A 22,979-nucleotide genomic window follows, 5' to 3' on the forward strand; every position below is an offset into this window, starting at 1 on the left:
AGGGGAACCTCAGCCTAGGGGCCAAATGCAGACCCCCCAAGTGTCCTGTTTTAAGCAGGACATCCTGGATTGATAGAAGACACACATGCTTCTGATTCCAATCCAGGATTCCTGTTTTGGCTCTCATGCCCTGGCCGCACCAGAGCGTGGTACCAAAAGACACACGTTTTTTGGTTCTGCGCTGTGGTGCGAGTCAGTTGGTTCACACCAGAGCATGGAACCCAAAAATGGAAGGAAAGCTTATCTTGACCCGTGCATCGCCACTCTTCTTCCTCCTTCCATTCAGCACTTCCTGCATGATATAAGTGCTGCAGCAGACATCATAACTGAGCTGAGTCTCAGGACATCAATTTCCATTAATGGTCTGGGTGAATAGATGTGTCCTTACATACAAAAAGCCCACTAGAGTAGGGGCCACCCAGGCTTCCAGGAGAAGGGAATTCTGCAGAAATAGTGCCCCCCTGCTAATCTTAGGGCCTGATATAGGAAGATGTATTGGGGTCCCAAGTCATTCAGGGATATATTTACCAACATCACTAACTTGTACTGGGCTTGGCAACGTTCAGACGACCAGTGTTGGCCCTGAAGAAACATTGCTGTACCATTCTGCATGGATGCACCAAGCTGGAACTCTAGTGGTCAGATTCTGCACTGGCTGCAGTTTTCAAACCGTCTTCAAGGGCACTCCTGCCACAGAGCATTTTGCCACAGAGAATTCTACGTGAGGTTTCAAAAGCATGGATTTCTATGGCAAGGCTTTCTGGTCCAACATTGGTCATAGCTGGCAAACCAAGCTGACAAACCAGGCACAGTTGGAAACATGCACCCCTTGCCACTGAAGCCACCTGGGCCTCCAATGTCAATGGTGGATCTGGGGTTACTCATCCAATTGCCAGACACAAGAAGCAGCCACCAGCAGCACCTCCATCTCGTCAGGAGTCCATTTCATCCCACCCATCTGTTATATTGTTCCACAAAGGCCATGACCAGAAAGAGACCCATTTCAGTTCAGTTCCTTATTTAATACATAGTGAATATACACTCCTATTGCCCTCTTTTCTCATCCCTGAACCATCGGTCATCACTCTTTCCTTTCCACTGATCACGTTGGCGGCTGTAAGGTTGGGCTTCCTGCTCCACCAACAGCAATTCATTTGTCAGACCAGCTTCTGCAATGCCCTGAGCACTCAGTCTGAGCTCACAAGTGCCTCGGCTCTGAATGGAAGGTTTTATTGTGCAGGAGCATGTGTGTGTGTGTGTGTGTGTGTGTGTGCGTGTGCGCAAGCAATAGGTTGCTGCCAAGAAGAAGCTTGCCATAAAATAGCCTAGCTCATTTAAGGAGAAAATTAGGCCTGCACCAGGGACCGGCACCATGACTCTGCTCTTCAGACTGATCTCTGAAGAACAGAGAGACCTGGAAAATATTATTTTCCTAATATTTCAGCACCGAGCTGCTCTGGTGAGGAAACCCTCCACTGCCCGCTCAAAGATGTCTCTTCTCACATGTCACACAGATATTTGTGTACTGTCCACATTGCATTTATAACCTGCCTTACCTTCAAGGCTATTCAGGTAGTGTATAGTCTATCTGAGTGGCAGAGTTGATTGGCCAAAGGACACCCATTGAGCTTCACTGGCTCAGCAGGGATCTGAACCTAGGTCTCCCCATTCCAGTACTATATCAAATTGGTACTGCCAGTTCAAGGACACATTGCAACCAGGCCCAAGCACTTAGGAGGGTGTGATGCAGCATTGCTGAAGGGTGTGGCCTAGAGGGGGCATGGCCTGAGGAGGGGCGTGGCCTATGGAGAGTTCCAAGGTCCAGATAGAGAGGGCTTGAAGGCTGCTTTTGGCCCCCCTGGGTCTGTGGTTCCCCACCCCAATCTAGCATGTGGATGCAAACAGGGCAATTGAAGAATTCCAAAGGTTTCAATGCTGCCAAGTCAACGAGTTAGATAAAACGGGATGAAAGTGCTTTTGTGTCTAGCCGCGCTTAACGCCCTGGGATTTCTAAGCAGGATCGTGCGCCAAAATGGGCTGAAATGAGCCAAAGAGAAACTGTGTGCTATATTAACACAGCTCTTCCATACTAATAAGACATGTGAAAAGAAGATGACAAATTGCTCTGGCTGGGATGCGCAGAGATTCTGCATTGTAAATTATTAGTTAAATAAAAAGCCAGCTCGGTAATGCAAGCAAGGTTACATTAGACATATTCTTCACACTGTTTTGTTCATTTAATTATTTTATGTCAGCGGTGAGACCTCCAACCATCAATGCAGGGAATTTGCATTCAGAGGCAAATTACCAGCTGTGCACCTCTCAGTGGGCTGAATGAGCCACATGGATTAAAGATGCTGGGTTGGGACTTTGGTTTTTCGGTTTTAAAAATGGTAGGATGATAGAGTGAAGCTTTTCTGGGGTAAGACTGTCCTTTTCTACACTGGATTTCTCAAGCTTTCATGTCAACTTTTGAAACTTGTAGGCGCTAATAAGACTTGAATTGCTGGTGTTAGTAAATGGAAAGAAAATGCAGAGATGAGCTTACCCCTAGCTGGAACTTGGCCCGAGAAGCTGGTTAAAGTGAAGATAGGTAAAGGTAAAGGGACCCCTGACCATTAAGTCCAGTCGTGACCGACTCTGGGGTTGCGGCACTCATCTCGCTTTATTGGCCGAGGGAGCCGGCGTACAGCTTCCGGGTCATGTGGCCAGCATGACTAAGCCACTTCTGGCGAACCAGAGCAGCGCACGGAAACGCCGTTTACCTTCCCACCGGAGCGGTACCTATTTATCTACTTGCACTTTGACGTGCTTCCAAACTGCTAGGTTGGCAGGAGCAGGGAGCGAGCAACAGGAACTCACCCTGTGGTGGGGATTGGAACTGCCGACCTTCTGATTGGCAAGCCCTAGGCCCTGTGGTTTAACCCACAGCGCCAGGGCAAATAAAAGGAGGTGGAGCTAGGTGTTTAATCCCTTGCCAGCCAAGGGATTACTTGATCCGGAGCAGGGGTAGCCAATGGGGCGTCTCCCATGTGCTTTCCTACCAGATCTCTCTTTAGCCATGTTGGCTGAGGCTGATGGGGGTTGGAGTCCAGTGACAACTGCAAGGCACCACATTGGCTTTGTCCTACGTGTTTTTACCTCTCCTGTTGCACCCACAGCTGTGGAAAGATATGGGTATGTTTCCCTGTCAATAGTTGTGAGGAGTCTAACCACTGTGATTGGAGAAACAGGAGATGGCATACCCTCTGACATTTCTCTGATTAAAATAGGGATGCCCTGTTCCATAACAAAATAATAATGTAAATTTTATTATTTATAGCCCGCCCATCTGACCGGGTTGCTCCAGCCACTCTGGGCAGCTTCCAACAGATATAAAAACATAATGAAATTCAAAAACTTTAAAAACTTCCCTGTGCAGGGCAGCCTTCAGGTATCTTCTAAAGCAGTGGTGTCCAAACTTTTTTCAAAGTTTTTATCGGTGGTTGCAAGAACCAATGATTCCTATCTTTAAGTCTGAACAAAATGCTTGTTTAACCTGGAGGTAGGCTGTCTGAATTGTGCATTGCTTTGTAACGATTTGTTGGGTCTCTGAATTGTAATAAAGATTGATCAATCAATTGATTGATTGATTGATTTTTCAAAGAGGGCCAGATTTGATGAAGTGAAGGGCCATGGGGGCTGAGTAAAATTGTTGACCTTTTTTAAGGATTGGAGTGAGTTGTTGAGCTTCTTTTAGGATTTTACCCCAGGAAATAAACTGCCACCGGGGCCGGATTAAATAGACAGGTGGGCCAGATTAGGCCCCTGAAACGGACTTTGGACATGCCTGTCCTAAAGGTTGTATAGTTACTTATCTCCTTGGCTTGGGGAGGGGGGTCACATAACTCCATACCCTCCAACATTTCTCCAATGAAAATGGGGATATCCTAAGGAAAAGCGGGACATTCCAGGGTCAAATCAGAAACTGGGATGGCTTCTGTAAATCCGGGACTGTCCTTGGAAGATAGAAACCTGGAGGCTCTGAGATGGTAGTTTTTACAAATTAGTTACCACAGCTTGCTGGTTGCAGAAGAAATGACTAGTTACAAATTCAGTAACCTCGGTGACAGCTTCCTGTTGTGATTCAGAGGTCAACGTTTATTAATACTGTACAAGATCATGAGTTAATTATTTTATCGTCTCTTAGCAGAGTTAGCTCCAGGTGTGCTGGGGGACCATTGGGTCAGACCTCCTCCATGGGCCTCCCTCCTTCGTTGAGTCAACTGCATCACTGGAGCAGATCCAGGAGGCTCCCATCCTGCTGGTTCATGGGTCCTTGGTAGCTGCCCCATTATGGAGAGAGAGAGAGAGAGAGAGAGAGAGAGAGAGATATCTTATCTATCAGCTGCATGATTTGGGAAGAATGGGGGTGAAATCTCCATTTGGACTCTGTATCTGCTGAAATCTTCCTCAGCTAGCGTGAGCTGAGAACAGGAAATCTCTGGTATATAACGCATGGGCTCAGAGAAGGGTAGAACAGAGCTGAAGATTGTGGGAGAATTTGGCTGGGGCAATGGAAACAGAAGCACACCATTGCCAGCAGCATTAACACAATTGAGGATCTCATAGGGTCTGACGGCCATGTACAAAGCAGAGATCTTCGTTTTTATTTATTTGCTTTGCACAGATGTTCTGTAAAAGGTAGGGCTCATGACTAGGACATGTTTAAAAACCCACATGTCTTATTTTATCATATCTCTGCGATTTTCAGTTCAAAGTCCAGTTTTAACTGATCTCTGGAGGAGGAGAGTACACTCAGGAAAAATAATAGAGAGCAGCTTTTCCAAGCCATATTCACAGCAATTAGCTTCTTGGGTGTTGTGTCTCGTTCTGTGATTTTGGCTTCTCCAGTGCTGAAATGTTAGAGTTCAGCCAACACAATTGTTTCTTTCAGTGTCCACGTTGCAGGCTGAAGACTCTTTTGCCATATGTTTGAAACCTGCATGAATTACAACTGATTTGACGGGGGCTTGCTGAATGTAGCTTTCTGCTTTTGAAGGCACAGATTTTATGAAGTGATAGGAAATGGATTTTTAGTGAAAATCTCTAGCATCATAAACATGGCAGCTTTTAGCCAATTACGTGGAAGCTAGGCCTCTTCACAGCTGTGACATTTCTCTTCCACTCTTCCCCACAAAGGAGGACAGGCATAGACTATCCAGAGGTCACCATACTTTGGGGGCCCATGAGTACATCTGCTAACCAGAGACACTCTTCTAAGAAACATGCACACACTGAAACCCTCTACACAAATGATGCACAGCACAACCACACACATGCTTCCCCCACCCTCAACAACCAGGCTTGGGGAAAGTCTCCTATTATCACAGAATACACATTTTATGTTAATTTCAGTGGTGGTGGTGGTTGTGAACTACAACTCCCGTCATCCATGAGCATGGGCCTGTTAGAATTCCTGCTCCATGATTGCAGTCATGGGATTTTTGTCTGTCACATGACAATATATGTTTTGACTCCACAGAGTGGGAAGTGACGGAGACAGAATGTTTGTGTTACTGTGTTCCGTGAAGTGGGACTATTGTCCTTTGTTCTTTTTCTCTTTGCTGTCTCATGCTAGAGAGAGAGGGAGCCATGTTGAAGTGCTCCGTGTGTGTTTATATGTAAATAAAGTAGATTAGCCAAAATGCTGAGTTGCTGAGGTCTGTCACACATATGCTGCGAAGACTCTGCGGATCCCTAAGTGTGCCAGTGTCGGTTGGCATCGGTCGCTGTGATGTTCAGGCTGAGGAAAGCTTTTGAAGCTCCCAAACGAAAGACCAGGAGGGAGAGAACATGCCAGTCGGGCATGTGTCTCTGCCAGGGTCCTACTCTAGTGTAGGCTGAACTCCTGACAGGGCCTTGCTGCCTGGTGCTGATGGAAGTTGTAGTCCAAAACATATGGCGGGTACCAGATTGGGAGAGGCTAATATTTATATGCCTGTGACTGTGTATCTTGAGGATCATTGTGTCATTTTCATCTAAGGTACACTGCGAAGATGGTTTTAGCCCCCTTTTTGAATGTGTGAATATGCTTGATGCCGTTTGTGATACGGGCAGCAGCCATTTTTAATTTGGATAATAGTTCCTGGTAATGTGCTGTTTCATATAAGTTATCATCTGAGCACATTTTCCTGCTGCTGTGAACTAAGGCGTGCTTGAAGATGAACAATGTCGCTCGCTAATTACCATTTACCCCCAGAGAGAGACAGAAGCATATGGACTATTTTTTGTGTGGCATGACCTCTCCAGTGCTGAGACAGTGCAAAATGAGTTCAAAAGAAGTATGAAAACTTTAACATTAAATAGAACATGAATAGTGCAGGCCGATAAGAGGTTGCTGCAGAAGCTCTAGAAACTTAATGGAGTGATTTTAGCATCTCCTACAAAAGTGCCCCCGGCACCTAATCTGCTGCAGGCGGGTTAACCAGACAAAAAATGTTCAAATGTGACCCATTGAGTTCTCTAAGTGGGAAGAGCAACAAAAGGTTGCAGCACAGAATGTTCTTGCTCAGGGTTCCAGCCACTCCTTTCAGGAGACACCATCCCATCTCCAAAACAGGTTTTTTGTTTTCTTTTCCTCTCTTCCTACTGTTTGTAGTTTATATTATTTTTATCCTGTTGGCTTCAAATTATAAGGCAGTTTAGAAATTTGTAAAGTAAATAGGTTAAAGGAGAATTGCAGACTGGTGTGGAAATGTGGTAAACTGAAGACTAGAAAAATAAGGAACAGAGAGAACCCCAAATTTGTCTATTCTTAGAAGGAGATAGAGAAATAGTACAAGGGAAAGAAGGGGAAAGCATGTATTGCTTTTGCTTAGGTGATGTAAATTCATGAATGAACCTGACATAAAATTGAATGCATGCTGCTATTTCACTAGCATTATCCAAGGTAACCTAGCAGATACTCCCACTTTTTAAGTACAAAGGAAAGTTTTTGTTCCTTGTGTTACTTTTCTGCCTGGTATTTCCAGGAAAACAAGTGATCATGCTTTCCTAGGAACGAGACTGAAATGTCAGCTACAAAGTAATAGCACTTACTAGCTGGCTACCTCCAAGAATGACCCACATTTGCTTTTGAGGACTTTGGGTGGATTCCAAAATGCTTGAAGAGGAAGCAACAGCAACAACAAACTCATATAAGCACAGTGTTTGACTCTGTCAAGTGCTGGCTGTACCAACCTTATCCAGCTTGTTTCGGAAGGTAAAAAGTACAGATTTTCATTTAACAATTAGCATACTTTATGGACCTCAAATCTAAGCATCTCACCAGGCTACCGTTGACATTTACAGCAGTCAGAACTGCTTGGGGGATATAATAGGAATAAGCTCTTAGTTACAGACTGTTTTTCCAGCTAATTATTTATATTACGGTAGCAACCAGATACTGCAGCAGTCATTTGAGTGTCTGGCATATTTAGGCAGCCTCTTGGTACATGCCACACATCCTCTCAGACTAATTTCTTATACTGAGCCTGGGTGGGATTTTGGTTTTAAACTAGAGATGTTTAGATGTCAGGGTCACTGGTGCTCAATCCAAGACCTGCAGTCTAGTGGCGAATTAATACCTGCATTGGCAGAAAAATGCAGGGGCCCTGTTTGGGCTGCTCATCTTTTTTCTTGTTGCTTTTAAGCATTTTTATACCCTCCAACATTTCTCTGATGAAAATAGAGATGTCCTATTCCATACCCTTCCACATTTCTCTAGTGGAAATAGGGATGTCCTGAGGAAAAGTGGGGGACGTGGGTGGCGCTGTGGGTTAAACCACAGAGCCTAGGACTTGTTGATCAGAAGGTCGGCGGTTCGAATCCCAGCGATGGGGTGAGCTCTCGTTGTTCGGTCCCTGCTCCTGCCAACCTAGCAGTTCAAAAGCACGTCAAAGTGCAAGGAAATAAATAGGTACCGCTCCAGCAGGAAGGTAAACGGCATTTCCATGCACTGCTCTGGTTCGCCAGAAGAGGCTTAGTCATACTGGCCACATGACCCGGAAGCTGTACGCCGGCTCCCTCGGCCAATAAAGCGAGATGAGCACCGCAACCCCAGAGTCGGTCACAACGACCTAATAGTCAGGGGTCCCTTTACCTTTAAGGAAAAGTGGGACATTCTGGGATCAAATCAGAAACTGGCTTCTGTAAATACAGGACTGTCTCTGGAAAACAGGGACACTTGGAAGGTCTGGCTTTTTAATTGAGGGAAGCCTGCAGGGGGCAGCTTTCCCAGGTTTGAGAAAGACACCTGTTGAAACTCTTGGGATCTACTGCCAGCTGGTGTAGATAAGACATCTCTGAACTAGATGGATCAGTGGTCTGGTTTGGTATAAAGCAGTTTTCCAAGTTCCAATGTGAAATGCATTTAGCACAATAGGACTGCTGCCTCCCAGGTATACAAGAAGCCACGTGTGTTCATGTTCTAAGTAGTGATAAGCTGCAGAGCTGCAGGGGCCGCTTCTTTTGACGCCCCCATTACAACCCGCTTGTCAGACTCCCCCTGCGATCGGCAGTCGGAAGCATGACCTCTGGAAAGTGTATTGCCGTGCCTGATAATTAAAGCTTTCAGTGCTCCCACATTGTTCCCAGGAGTGAGGTTTTGCCAGGGGCAGCACTCGCCGTGAGGATGACACTAATTTGGTGCTTAATGCAGGCAACAACCATTGCATTTCCTTCCCTCCCCAGCAGCCAAAAGTCTCACAGAGCCTGTTTCTTTTTTTTCTCTTTCTTTTTCTTTTTGGTTCGTATCAGGTTTTCTGCCTCATGACAGTGAGCTCATTTCTCCCTCACCCTTGTTTTAAATAGGAAAATAAACGCATTTATCTATCCTCTGGGATCTTTAAAAAGCAGTAGCTCCAATTAGCTTTCGTTATTGGCAATGGTAGAGGAGAGAGGGTCAAGCAGTGTCAGGTCAAGATCTCACCTGCTTTCCTTTCCTTTTCCTAATGCATAACATCAGTGAGGGAGGCACTGCAGGGAGGCAGAAAGAAAAGGCAGCTCTCTGCCCCTAGGAACTTACAATCTGAACGGATGTCAATAAACTTGGATGGCTTTAAGAGAGGATTGGACAATTTATGGAGGACAAAGCTATCAGTGGCTACTGGTCATGATGGCTCTGTTCTGCCTCCAATTTCTGGGGCAATATGCTTTTGAATGGCAGTTGCTTGGAATCACAGGTAGGGAGAGCACTGTTGCACTCAGGTGCTGCTTGCCGGCTTGCCATGGCCATCTTTTTGGCCACTTTGGGAAGATGATGCTGGACCAGGTGGGCCATTGGCCTTGATCCATCAAGCTCTTCTTAAGTTTGCAGACAGGGTGGAGAGAAGTGAAGAAAAGGAGGAAAGGTAGCAAAGGATGGGTGGAAGGAAATGCAGGTACGTGCAAGCTCTTTAAAGTGGTCCTGACTGCAGATCATCAAGTATATAGCACATAGCTGTCAACGTTTCCCCCTTTTTAAGGGAAATTCCCTTATTCCGAATAGAATTCCTCGCAAGAAAAGGGAAAAGTTGACAGCTATGATGTAGCAGTGAAGGGCAGGGTCAGAGGAGCAGCCAATGTGATATTTGTGCCTTTGTGAACTTAGCCTACATATCTACAAGTGTAGCCTCATTTCAGATATGGCGACAAATTTGTGATGGTTGGCGTGGAGACTGCTGCCATGATGGTTGTTCAAAGGATCTCTCCAAACTAGGTGAATAGGCATTAAAATGGCAAATGAGGAGTTTGTTTGTTTGTTTGCCCTTTTTGTTTCATTCCTTGCTTTGTTTCACTCTATTTTTCTTTTCTTGTTTGGCTATGCATCTTATTAGAATGTATACATGTCCTATAAGGAAACTGGTTTTCTAAATTTGATTCTGGAAATTGGCAGAATCTGAGCTTTCCATAGATGTTTTGCTAAGTTTTTGCCCTGTTTCCTTCTGTTGGAAACATCTGTGACACAGCTCTGGCAGAAGCTGAATCTAAATTGTTCTGTTTCAGCAAGACTTTGATGTCTTGGAAACATTATTTTTATCCTGCCTATGGACCTTTCCCCCAAAGCCAATAAAAGTCAATAAATAGATGTCTTTCCATGGTGACATATTTCCCCCTTTATAGAACTAGTTCCAAAGTATTACGGCTCCATACAGAAGTGAATAAATACAGACCTTAGAAGTCACTTTGTGTGCATTTAAAACCCTTTCATTCCAGAAGCAAAGCAACTACCCATTCCATGATGAAAAGATAGCTTTTGTTTGAGTCAAGCTGTATAGACAATTGGCTACTATGTACAGAAGTGCTTTCAGTATTCCTTTATTGCTTTTAAGGGAATGTAATTGGTTTGAAAGAAATCTGATGCAATCAAATGCTTGGAGGAGCAGAAAATTCTTCTAGCAAAGTGGTAGCATAGCCACTGTGGTACCCTGCAGATGATGTTGGACTCCAGTTCCCATAAGCCCCAGACAACATGGCCAGTGGACAGGGATGACAGGAGCTGTAGTCCAAGAACATATGGAGGAATGCAGGTTTCCCCCTGGGACAGGAGCAAGCTACCAGTAAACCACACTGAGCAAGTTGAAGTTAAGTCTTTATTAGCAAAAACAGGGTCTGCACAGGAGTATCGGGCCTAATGACCACAGCAACTCATCCTTGGTAGGTCTTGCCCCCATAAAGCAGTTGCTGAGACTGAAGGTCTCCTCATCTTCACAGCTGCATACGTCTCCTCCTCTGCAGGGTTTCCCCCAAGCAATTGGAGACTGTGCCTGCATGAAGCTGACTTCTCCACTGCTCTCTTCATACCTCTCCTGGTTCTGGGACATCAGGGGGAGAGGAGCTTGCAGCAGGAGGGAGAGACACCCATGGCTCTTCACCAGCCAGACTCATCTCTGCCCCTGGGCCTGCTTGCTCTCCTGCTTCAGCTTCTTACTCTGAATCTGGACTTCTCTCTGCCACAGACTCTCCCCTCTCACTAAGCCCTGTTACCTCTTCAGCTTCCAAACCTCTTCCCAATCTTCTCCCTCTGACCACTCATCATTGTCCCACCACCATTCCCCTGGCTGTAAGTCTTCTACCCTTAGGGGTTCCCCAGCTGGTTCCTCCAGTCTGTGACACCCAGGCCTGCTCTAGCACATGCTTATGCACAAGGGGAAGAACATCTTCAGAATTAGTTTCACTGCTCTCATGCAGCACTCAAACCTGAAGTATAAAACAGCCTTTGCAATTGAATATGTTTAAATCAGGAGCTTAACTTGTATTAGGACATTATTTATTGTGGAAGCCGATACTGGGGTGTGGGTGGGTGTGGAGGTTTTATATAGTTTCGAAGACTGCCTTCACCAGCCTCATTAGAAAGAATATCTGATGGCTTATCCTTTAGAAGATATAATGAAATTAAAGTTCTTGGAACAAGCAGGTCTTCGCTGTGCTTTATTGGGGCCCAAACTTTCAATACTGCCTTGCAGTGCATCAAAGTAATTGCCAGTTGCTTCTGCTCAGGTTTGTGAAACATTTGGTTTGGTTTAGGAAATGTTTTCAAAAGTAATAGATAACTTGGCCATGGTGAAGATGATGAAATCAGATAAACCAGGCACAAGACTAGTGGGGGAAAATAAATAGTGGCTGCTAACACTATATAGAGGTACTTAACTGGACTAAATAATGTTGAACAGCTGTTCATGTTTTTGAATGCAGTGCCAGCATCGCCCTTGAGCCAGTGCCACCGACTGGACTCATCCACTTCAGCCCGACTGGGCTAGGTGAGCTGGGTAGCACTTCCAGAGACCACCTTCTGCACAGGAACAGGTCAAAGTGCTGTGGACTCACAGCTTAGAGTTGTGAGCACCGGATTCACTTCCACAAGACAGTCGTCGCACAGCAGAGTATAGCAGAGTATAGCAGAGCATAAACGACTTGGAGAGCAGCTCTGTAGAATATTTTCTTTATTCTATCTACAGCTATAATACACAACTATATACAGAGCTAAATGAGGTCTAAGCATAATGAATGCTGAACTGCACTGAGTGCCTGCAGCTGCTCTTAGCAGCAACCTTATCTATACACACAATCTCTAACACTCAGTCTCTCTCTCTCTCTCCGACTGACTGACTGACTGACTGACTGACTGACTGACTGATGTTAGGCTGGAGCGGAATAAGTAGAGAGCAGAAAACCGCCCCTCCTCTCTGGAGAATCAGCAGAGAACATCAGGAGATTCTTGGATATGGGAGGGGTGAAATCTCCTCATGCAGAACATTATTTAGCATATTTTTCGCTTTATAGGACGCACCCGACCATAGGACGCACCTTGTTTTAGAGGGGGAGAACAAGAGAAAAAAATTCTCCCCCTCTCTGCTCAGCGCCCCTTCAGCGAAGCGGCAGGAGAAACGGAGCCCCTTCCATTTCTCCTCCAGCTTCGCTGAAGGGGCACTGCACAGCTCTCCCTCTCTGCTGAAGCCGGGAGAGTCTTGCTCTCCTGGCTTCAGCAACAGGAACCCGAAGCCTTCAGAGTGCAGCGCGAGTTCCCACTGCACTCTAAAGGCTTCAGGGATAGCCGCCTAAAGCACCGACCCCTCTCGCTCTCCAGGCTTCAGCGAAAGCAATGCGAAACCTCAGGAGTGCGGAGGGAGCGTTCCCTCTGCGCTTTGGAGGCTTCGCATTGCTATCGCTGAAGCCTAGGAGCCTGCCTTCGCTCCACAGGATGCACACACATTTCCCCTTAATTTTTGGAGGGGAAAAAGTGTGTCCTATAGAGCAAAAAATACGGTAAGTATTAGGCTGTTGAAAGAATTTTGCAGTTTATTACATTTCACTTTCACAAAATTCCCTAACCAAGGACAGGGAACCTATGCCCCTCCAGATTCCCATCATCCTTGACAATCAGTCATGATGACTGATGGGAGTTGGAGTCCAGGAACGTCTGTAGAACCACAGGTTCTGCATCTCTGGTATTAAGCCTTATCCCCAAACCTGCAGTTAAGTTTTCTGCCTAGATAAGATTTCTAACTGAGGAAACAACATCCACCCATAAGTCACTGAACAACTTAATTTCCTGCCTCGAAACCTATCTCTTGCTGCTTCCCAGCTTAAATAAATATACATGTATTTTGCAAGTATAAATGGATGCCCTTAATTTTAACAATTCACAGCTACGGAATACGTGAATTATTAAAGTGAAGGGCATTCAACTTTTTTTTGCCAGGCTTGCTTTCCCTAAGTCAAAACCTTTATTAAGGCAAAGAGACTAGACGGGGAGTTTAAATATGCACTGTCTTCTGCTGCTCCTACAAGGGTCAGTTTCTGGAACTTTTGGGAACACTGCTTCTGCATCTTGATTTCTTTTCAGGTCCGTGCAAGCTAAAATCGAAATCAAAGCCAAATCTTTTGTTGTTGTTGTTCTGCTTCTTAAGCAGCAATGAAGCATTTGTCCTTGATGTGTGTCCAGGTGATCATAGGCCAAAGATGCGAAGGCAGCTGTGGCGTTTGCCCTCCTAGGTGTGTGACATCATACTGGGTTCATAAGGAAAGGGTTAACTAATTGTAAAATGACTAACCAAGGGGAGGAGTTAGAGTTAGAGTTAGGGTGGTTGAGAAGTCAGTCTGGAGTTAGAGATGAGACAGAGAGGATAAGTCTGTGGGTTGGGCTAGACTGATGTGAGAGAGTGAGAGAATCTGTTAAGAGGAGATGGTCAAACAGTTGATATAATCAGTCAGAAGGTATTAGGAAGGTGCTGGCCGGTAAAGAAAGTAAAGTTAAGAAACTGACAGGAATATTATCTGAGAAACCATAAACTTGTTAATGCTTACAAAATAAACTTGTTTATTTGGTTCAATTTTAACAACTGTCTGGACTCAGTGTTTTACCTGAGAGTAACGGGTTGGTGGCAGCGGGGAAGCGAGCACAGTGGTGGCACAGGGATCACTAGACCGTTAAACGTCAGGGGACCCTGTGTGATCGCCACAGCAGCCAAGAAGATTCATGCCCTATCTGGAGACTTTGAATTTTGACACACACACAAAAAAGTCCATTACACATCTGAATTGTGTCTGGTTTTATTTCCACCCTCAGCCCCTTAATTTAGTCTGGCTTCCTGAACTAAAAGTATTTCACATGTTTGCTGCGTGCTCCCAGGCGTCCCAGCATTTGTTTCCGCCCTCTGTGAAAGCTTCCCTCAACATACACAGGAGTCTATTGTGCATAGACATGCCAAGGCTACTGTGTTGCCCCCTCCATTTCCATGGGTATGGAGGGTCTCTCTCTCTCTCTCTCTCTCTCTCTCTCTCTCTCTCTCTCTCTTATGTCACATTACCTTCCAGCTTGGGTGCCAAGCAATCCTCAAAAAGGACCATGGGCTTTGCTGAAAAATAAACACATTTTCAACTAACCATTGCCTCCCGTTTAACCTTTTTTAAAAAGAAGAAGAAGAAAGAATCAGCCTTAGCCATCTGTTTCATAGCACCTTTGAGTCTCCTTCCCCAATTTTAAATAAAATAATTATATGATCTGGACAGGCCTAAGGAAATGTTGACCTCTCGTCTTCATTTGATTTCTTTATTTCTTTTTTGTTTTGTTTGAGCTTTTATTAATTTTCCAATAAAAACATGCAATTAATATATCAAATCACAATCCAATAAAAATAGAAAACCAAAATAAAAGAATCAAATTGTCTTCCAAATTATAATCTTAAATTTACGGCTTCCCACAGTCTGAATTTCGAAGTGTATCCAAATCTCAGTCCTGCCTCTCATCTCTCATCGATGTTTTCATATTTCCGTATCTCGATTTTATCTCTCCAAGCTTGTCTCTGGCTCTGCGATCCTCTTGATTCATTTATTTCTAATTTGTAAATAAACGTTGTTCTGTGGCTTTCATTGTTTTTTTGCAATCTGCCTTGTGATATCCAGTAACTGGCATTCAGAAGCATTGCTTTCTCCAACGGTGGAGACAAGAGCGTAGCCATTATGGCTAGTAGCCATTGATAGCCCTGTCCACTATTACCATATTTTTTGCTCTATAAGACTCACTTTTTCCCTCCTAAAAAGTAAAGGGAAATGTGTGTGCGTCTTATGGAGCGAATGCAGGCTGCGCAGCTATCCCAGAAGCCAGAACAGTAAGAGGGATCGCTGCTTTCGCTGCGCAGTGTTCCCTCTTGCTGTTCTGGCTTCTGAGATTCAGAATATTTTTTTTCTTGTTTTCCTCCTCCAAAAACTAGGTGCGTCTTGTGGTCTGGTGCATCTTATAGAGCAAAAAATATGGTAATTTGTCTAATCCTCTTTTAAAGACATACAAGCTAGGGGTCACCCTGCCTTCTGGGGGAGCAAGGTACATCGTTCAGCTTTGCACTGCATTGAAGAAGTACTTTCTTTTATCTTTCCTGAATCTTCCAACAAGATGTGTTGTTGTTGTTTGTTAACAAGTGATTGAAGATGAGCTAATAAAGCTTCTTTCCCACCCCCCCTCCTTCTTCCCTAACTAGGAGAGTCTGCCAGCCTCATTATGGAAGAGCACAATGGCTCTGCAGAGAGTCCCCAGCTGAACCAAGGACGGCATGTTGCCATTAAGTGTGGGTGGCTGAGGAAGCAAGGAGGCTTTGTGAAGACTTGGCACACGCGCTGGTTCGTTCTTAAAGGGGAGCAGCTCTATTACTTCAAAGATGAGGACGAAACCAAACCCTTGGTAAGTACAAAGCAAGAGGGTGCAAGGTGAGGTAGAGGGGTGGGTAATAAGGGACCGACGGGAAAGGGGCGGAAACTTGTTTGAGCTCTTATATGCTCCAGGCACAAGAATGGCTACCAACCTGATTGTGATGTGAAAGCATTTGGCTTTGTAAGAGAGAGGGAGCTGACCCACCCTCTCCTTTGGTCCAGCTCACCCAGAACGTTTTGGTATGGAATTCCATCAGAGAAGGATGTTGGGACTCTGTCACAGACATCTTCTGTGCCAATGTCCAGCGTAAGATTTATCATTTTACAGTCATGCCTCTTGTTACGTTTGCTTGAGGTTAAATCTTTTCAGGTTGCATCTCGCGGTGACCCGGAAGTACCGGAAAGGGTTACTTCCGGGTTTTGTCGCTTGCGCATGCACAGACGCTCAAAATGACGTTGCGCACATGCGCAGAAGCGGCAAATCGCGACCCGCACACGCCCAGACGCGGGTTGTGTTCTGCTCATGTTGCGAATGGGGCTCCGGAACGGAGCGGATCCCTTTCACAACCAGAGGTACCACTGTACATCTTAATCATAAAACTCCAAAATCTTCTACCACTGTGGGCAGTGGTCTCAAGTCAAAGAAGCAAGAAAGGAAAAAGAAAATGTAGAAATTTATTATGAGTGGGGGTGGTGTGGTTATGTGTTGCTTCCTAAATAATAGTGAGAAGGAAGTTGGGCATTTATTTTTTTAGTGCAAAGTATAGATTTCAGAGAAGTTCAAGAAGGAGCTGAAGGAGTCCTGATTCTTTGCTAACTGGTCTGGGAGGTTGGATGTCTTCCCCATTCTCCAGCAACCATTGCCTTAATGCAGGGACAGATTTTGGTGTAACATTACATCTCTATGTCTCCAGGGAGATCAGACGTCTGCAATGTGTTTTGATGACCAAAAAACCAGATAAAGATATTTAGCCACTAACTTGGTGAGCTCCTGATTATTCCCCAATAATAGAAAATGTATGACCTTGAACTCTGGTTTCCATTTGGGGATGCAGAGTTGATCTAGGTGCTGGTTTTAACCCTTAAAGCCCTATACGGCCTAGGGTGTATAGGATGTATAGGCTGTATAGGCCGTATGATGTATGGAAGTGAGAGCTGGACCATAAAGAAGGCTGATCGCCGAAGAATTGATGCTTTTGAATTATGGTGCTGGAGGAGACCCTTGAGAGTCCCATGGACTGCAAGAAGATCAGACCTCTCCATTCTGAAAGAAATCAGCCCTGAGTGCTCACTGGAAGGACAGATCCTGAAGCTGAGGCTCCAATACTTTGGCCACCTCATGAGAAGAGAAGACTCCCTGGAAAAGACCCAGATGTTGGGAAAGATTGAGGGCACAAGGAGAAGGGGACGACAGAGGATGAGATGGTTGGACAATGTTCTTGAAGCTACTAACATGAGTTTGACCAAACTGTGGGAGGCAGTGGAAGACAGGAGTGCCTGGCGTGCTCTGGTCCATGGGGTCACGAAGAGTTGGACAACGACTAAACAAATAAACAACAAGAACAACTTTGAGTAGGTACCTGTATAAATATAGATTTTATCATCATCATCATCATCATCATCATCATCATCATCATCATCATCATTATTTGTGTCCCCTTGGCTCACTGCCTCTGTGCTGTGGAGCCCCCTGTATTGCCCTAAATCCGGGGCTGCTTAATGCTTTACAAGCTGTTTTTTACTATGATGAAAAAGCCAGGCATCAGTGTTCTTAAATCAAGTACAGGGGACCTATGGCCCTCCACATGCTGGACTCCACCTCCAGTCAGCCCCAGCCAGCATAACCAATAACCAGGGATGATGGGAACTGTCATCCAGCAGCATCTGGGAGGCCACAGCTTCTACATCCCTATCTTGAATGAAATTCAGAATTTGGTACCAGACCCTCCACTGTGAAACATACAGACATACAAGAGGAGTGTGCACAGCTCTGGGAGGGTTGCACTGTGCCAACCCTTCCCCCTCCTTGCATAACGAAGAATGATAATGCTTTAATATTACTAAACACAAGAGACTCCCCACAGCTCATGTACTCATGTACTCATGTTTATTGGTCAGAGACGAGCTCTCTCTTTCCTCCTGTCCTTGAAGTCTCTTGAGGACTGCTAAGCAAAATAAAAGTGTGATCTATTGAAGAAGCAGGTAAGGTTATAAATAGTGTTTGCTTTCTTGCTCCAGAGAGAAAGTGGTAAAAATCTACTAATATAAAAGAGCAAATGAATGCAAGTGAACTCTAGAATGGATGCCGTGATAAGAATGGGTTCCAATTAATTTTTCTTTATCCACATGGGAAACAATCCATTCTTAGCATCCTGGGTTGTCTTATAGTTGTGTATCCCTCCCTGAGGTTGTTTGCATTTTGTCTATGTGCCAGCTTTGAAGGTCAAGCATCCAGCCAAAGAGACTGACCAACATTCAGCACCCTAAAAGTTTCATAATGCAACCGTTGTTTGACTGTTGTTGACTAGCAGGCGTTTGCTACTTGCGGCTTTGTTGTTGACTGAAACGGGCAGCTTCCCAATGTGTCTGGGTGGGCAGTGTCTCAATTTTAGAGCTAGGAGGAGACGGGCAGTGGTGCCGCCACCACGCAATGATGCATTCTTGTGGCCATTTCTAAAATACTTCCAGGATGAATGTTCACACAGAGAGTTTTTGCAGTTGGTTAAGAAAAGAGCTGCACAAGAACGAACGCTGCTGGCGTGAAGGAGGAATGTAGGTGTGGCTCACACACATGTTAGCAACCATTTTACTTCTCTGCTCTCTAATTAGTAATGGATTGTGGGGTGGGCAGCAGTGCTCACCTGCCCATGCCATCAATGCGTACTGTTTGTAAGTAATTTTTATTTGATTTTACAAGTGTAAAATTATAACAATATCAAATACATACCCAGGTTTAGAGATTCTTCTTCCCTCCATCCCTTCCATGGGTCCTATTGTCATCTTTTTCAACTGCATATTATTTCACCACCCATATTTTAAATCTCTCCATAGTATCCGATGTATTTGTTACCTTACAAGTGTTGTTAAAATCCTGCTAATGTTTTCATTTGCTTACAGTGGCCTCTTAAATAAATTATAAATCTTTCCCATTCTTTCTTAAATCTTTGGTCTTCTTGGTTCCTGAGCCTTCCGGTCAGTTTTGCCATTTTGGCGTAGTCCAACAGCTTAGTTTGCCATTCTTCTCTGGTAGGGACTTTATCTTCTTTCCATCTCTGGGCTAGTAGCATCCGTACAACCGTCATTGCATACAGAAAAAGTCTTTTCTGTTCCTTTGGAATCTCGGTACCTACAATTCCTAATTAAAAAAATGCTTCTGGTTTCTTTATAAAGGTTATTTTAAACATTTTTTTCAATTCATTAATTATCAGTTCCCAGAATGCTTTTGTTACCTTACACGTCCACCACATATGATAAAAGGTACCTTTTTGTTCTTTACATTTCCAACAAATATTTGTACTTGTCTTATACATTTTTGCTAATTTAGTAGGAGTCAGATACCACTTATACATCATTTTCATATAATTCTCTTTCAATGTACAACATGCCAAAGAATTTAAATCTGTTTTCCATAACCTTTCCCAATCAGAAAGTTGCTCCTCCACATGCAGCTGCTGGGTGACCTTGGGCTAGTCTGAAGTCTCTGAAGTCTCTCAGCCTCACTCACCTCACAGAGTGTTTGTTTGAGGAAGGGAAAGGAGAATGTTAGCCACTTTGAGACTCCTTTGGGTAGTGATAAAGCAGGATATCAAATCCAAACTCTTCTTCTTCTCTTCTACTGCGTCAGAGAGGGGAGGTGCTCAAGCTGGTGTGGTGCAAACAGACCATTGGGAGCCCTGGGTCAGCTCTTCCAGTGTTTTTGCACTGCGCTGACCATCACTGCCTCTTGTAGGCATGAATGCAAACTATGCATGTCAGAGCTGCCTCTAGGTCCCAGCTCACAGAGGACCAACGCTAGGCTGTAGTAATGTACAAAAGTCTTTATTGAAGTTCAGTTTCCATTTCAAAGCCACAGCGTGCAGCCCTACGTCTTAAACCCTAGATCGGCGAAGTCCCGTCTGAATCTCCTCCCCTATGACACCAGTTTAAGATCCTAGCCCTGCTCCACCTTTTACGCTGCTCTCTCCTCCTCTGGGTCCTCCTGCCCGCTGGGGCATTGCCCTTTCTGGACTCTTCCGACGCTGAGTCGCTTAGCTCCTCCCCCTCCCTCCGGCGGGCTTTAGGACCCGGTTCCCAATCCTCATTCTCTGCTGTCCCGCGCTCCTGTACATTTGAACTTGCCTCTCGCGCCAGCCCAGTGACCTTTCTCCTAACCGTTACACTACTTCGGTCACTGCTTCCCTCTTCCGGGACACTGGCCGGATCTGACCTCTCCTCCGTTGTCCGACTTTCTGATGGAGGCGTGGTCAGCCCTGCCTTATCTTCTCTCCCTGGTGGGGAATGCACTGGCCCCGATCCTTGGGACTCTTCCCCCCCACTCTGCTCTGGTGGGGAAGCTGGTCCTGATTTCCAGCTACTGCTCTGGGAGTCCCTGCTGCCCCCTTGCTCCTGGGGCGTTTCCCTTGGGAACCCCCTACCCCTGGCCACTGGCGCCCCCTTCTGTGAATCTTCCGATTCACTGGATAGGCTCATGGAATCCCTCGGTCCACTGTCCTCTTCTCCTACGCTCCCCTCGGATTCTTCCCCTTCGCTCTCCATCTCCTCTCTTCCCTGTGCCTCTGCTCCTGAGCCCCTGACAATGCATCATATGTGTGATGGACATATCTGAACGAGGCCTTGGTTTAATAATTCCCTTTTGAAGAATCATCCATTTTCTATTACAATGTGTAATGGCCCTATTTTTTCCAAAATCTTGTCGTGCGAAGTTTACTTAGTAGCTTCAGCTTCCATCTATGATTCCTTGCAGTTCTTACCTATGTAGGTTTCTAAGAGCTCCCCTGAAATAGTTAAAAATCCAAACCCCGAGAAGCAGAGTAATCTTGGACTCAGTACAATTCACATTCAGTTTACAGTAGCATTAAGAAGCCCCACAGGCTTAAATTTGGATGGGTGCATAAAAATTTTGCGACAAAGCCTCTGAAGGGATGTTCAGTTCCAAAGTGCTGTGATTGTTATGGTACTTAAATGCCACATCCGAATGTTGCATTGGTGACTTGAGCCCACTGTTGATTAAAAGTGCATAATCTGCTCCTAAAATTAATCTGCAGTTCACCAGATGTCCTTACGCGAGGAGCCTGCCTTTTAGGTACAAAGCAGATTTTTGGCAAAACATGCACTTTCCATCGAATCTAATTTGCGTAAAAAATTCATTAGCAGACAAGTCCATTTAAGACATCTGTTAGGAGTTAATGGGGAACAACCACCAGAGTTCAGCTGAGTTTTAATTAAAATAATTTAAAACTTCTAATGGATCTGTAAAATAGAAATTAATGTGATAATTACATTAATTACATGAATCAAAATGGAGCTGGATAGATGGGGAAATCCCTAGCAGCCCTAATTATAGGAGAAAATAAGCTTTCTTGCAGTCATATATGTATATATATATGAAAGTTCCACTGTGTACTATTGGACTTACTGACAGGCAAGTGTACATCAGATTGCATCCTCAGGGTTCAATGAAGCATGATGCAAGAGACCTGTCATTTGCATCTTCTGCCTCTTGGAGGATGGGGTGTGTGTTCAGGAAAGGGGTTTAAGCATCTCCCCTCTGAACTATTTTCCTTAATTAATTCCCCCCCCCAAAAAAAAGCTGCTACTTTTTTGTGGCAGGAAGGCGAAATTTACTTGTACCCATAAGATAATTATACTTTTTTGTCGACTGAGCAAAACTTCAGGTGAAAGTTTTAGGCAACATCCGCACAATACATTTTAAAGCAGTATCACACCACCTTAGACAGTCATGGCTTTCCCCCAAATAATCTTGGGAGCTCTCATTTGTTAAGGGTGCTAAGAATTCTTGGGAAAGCCCTAGTCTCCCCACAGAGAGTGGTCTATCAAGCAATCCTTCCTCCCAAGGAATTCTGGAAATTGTAGTTCTGGAAGGGGGAAAGTGTGGGATAACGCATGATTTGACACAACATCACCTAACCTCTCTGCAAACATATCAGAATGGATGCTCATTAAGTAGCCAACTTCTTCTTATCTCCCCTGCAAACAAATTGGAATGAATGTTCAATAAACAGGCCATCTGGAAATGCATTAAAGTTCACAGGTTCAAGTCTTGCTCGTATTCAACAGAGGGGTGAGGCTAGAAGACTCAGCTGCCTACTTCGCTGTTTAGGAGCTCAGATGAAGTCTAAGTATTATCAAACCAACGTCTGCTGTTTCTGGGAGCTTTCCTTGGTCCTGAACAGCCAAGCTACATACTTAAGCCTTGATACCTTCCTTATGTCACTGGGCAGCTTCTCCTGCAGATCAGTCCCCTTCATCCTTGCTCTGGCCCCCATGGGCTTTTAGCTTGGCATGAACAAGTCAGTGGAACCCTCTTCCCATGTTGCAAACAATCAATATTCCTACTGACCCACCTGACAGCCTTGTTGGTGTATTGTGCAGAATACTGGGTTGGGACATGAGGGGTTTCTGGTCTGAATTCTTGCTTAGGCATGAAGAAGATAATGGTTAGCCTAACCTACTTCACATAGCAATTCCAGGTATGTCTACTTGGAGATAAGCCCCAATGTGTTCTATGGAGCTTACTCTTAGGTTAGCATGTATGGGATTGCCTCCAAATGATACACAAATTATGAATTGTTTAATAATAATATTCTCAATAAGAACTACTGAATAATGCTGTAGTTCAGCAAGTTTCCTTGAAAGATCTGTTGCCTCCTTGGCTCTGGTGAAAAAAATATAATTGAACCCTCCCCCCCCCCAATCACTGTGATAAATGAAGCAACAGTTTGGATATATGAATAGTAGAGCTCAGAACATTTGCCGAAGGTCACAAATGGAGCTGATTGCCTGCAATTGCAAACCTGCTGGTTCTTTTTCTTATTCTAGTCACTTCTCCTCTTTGAATGTTTATCTTGTAATCCATTTCCCCCCATGGCTTTTGACTCTGTGCATAAAAGCAGTTGAAGGAAGACATTGCTCTCCAAGAAATGCAAGGTCAAGTTCAACATACAGCACACAAGCCAGAGACCTGTTTCAGATTTAGATCATCTATCTGCTATTGAAAGTGAATTCCTATTTCTGGAAACATTCTGAATCAAAAGATAGAGGTGGAGTGGGACATTCAGCTTCTAATTTTATTTTTAAAGAAGAAGCACGTTTCT

At 44.7% G+C, this 22,979-nt stretch overlaps 1 protein-coding gene across 4 annotated transcripts in view; it reads left to right on the forward strand.

The window, feature by feature from the left end:
• Positions 1-22,979, forward strand: part of ARHGAP24 (Rho GTPase activating protein 24) — a 415,806-nt gene that overhangs the window by 116,387 nt on the left and 276,440 nt on the right. For all 4 annotated transcript variants that reach the window (XM_079990832.1, XM_079990834.1, XM_079990831.1 and 1 more), the window contains one exon: positions 15,477-15,676. In XM_079990832.1, coding sequence (XP_079846958.1) covers positions 15,497-15,676 — 180 coding nt within the window. In that variant the 5' untranslated portion in view covers positions 15,477-15,496. The remainder of the gene's footprint in view (positions 1-15,476; positions 15,677-22,979) is intronic.

The sequence above is a fragment of the Podarcis cretensis genome (genome assembly GCF_951804945.1).
Source record: "Podarcis cretensis genome assembly, chromosome: 9".
Classification (NCBI taxonomy): Eukaryota; Metazoa; Chordata; class Lepidosauria; order Squamata; family Lacertidae; genus Podarcis; species Podarcis cretensis.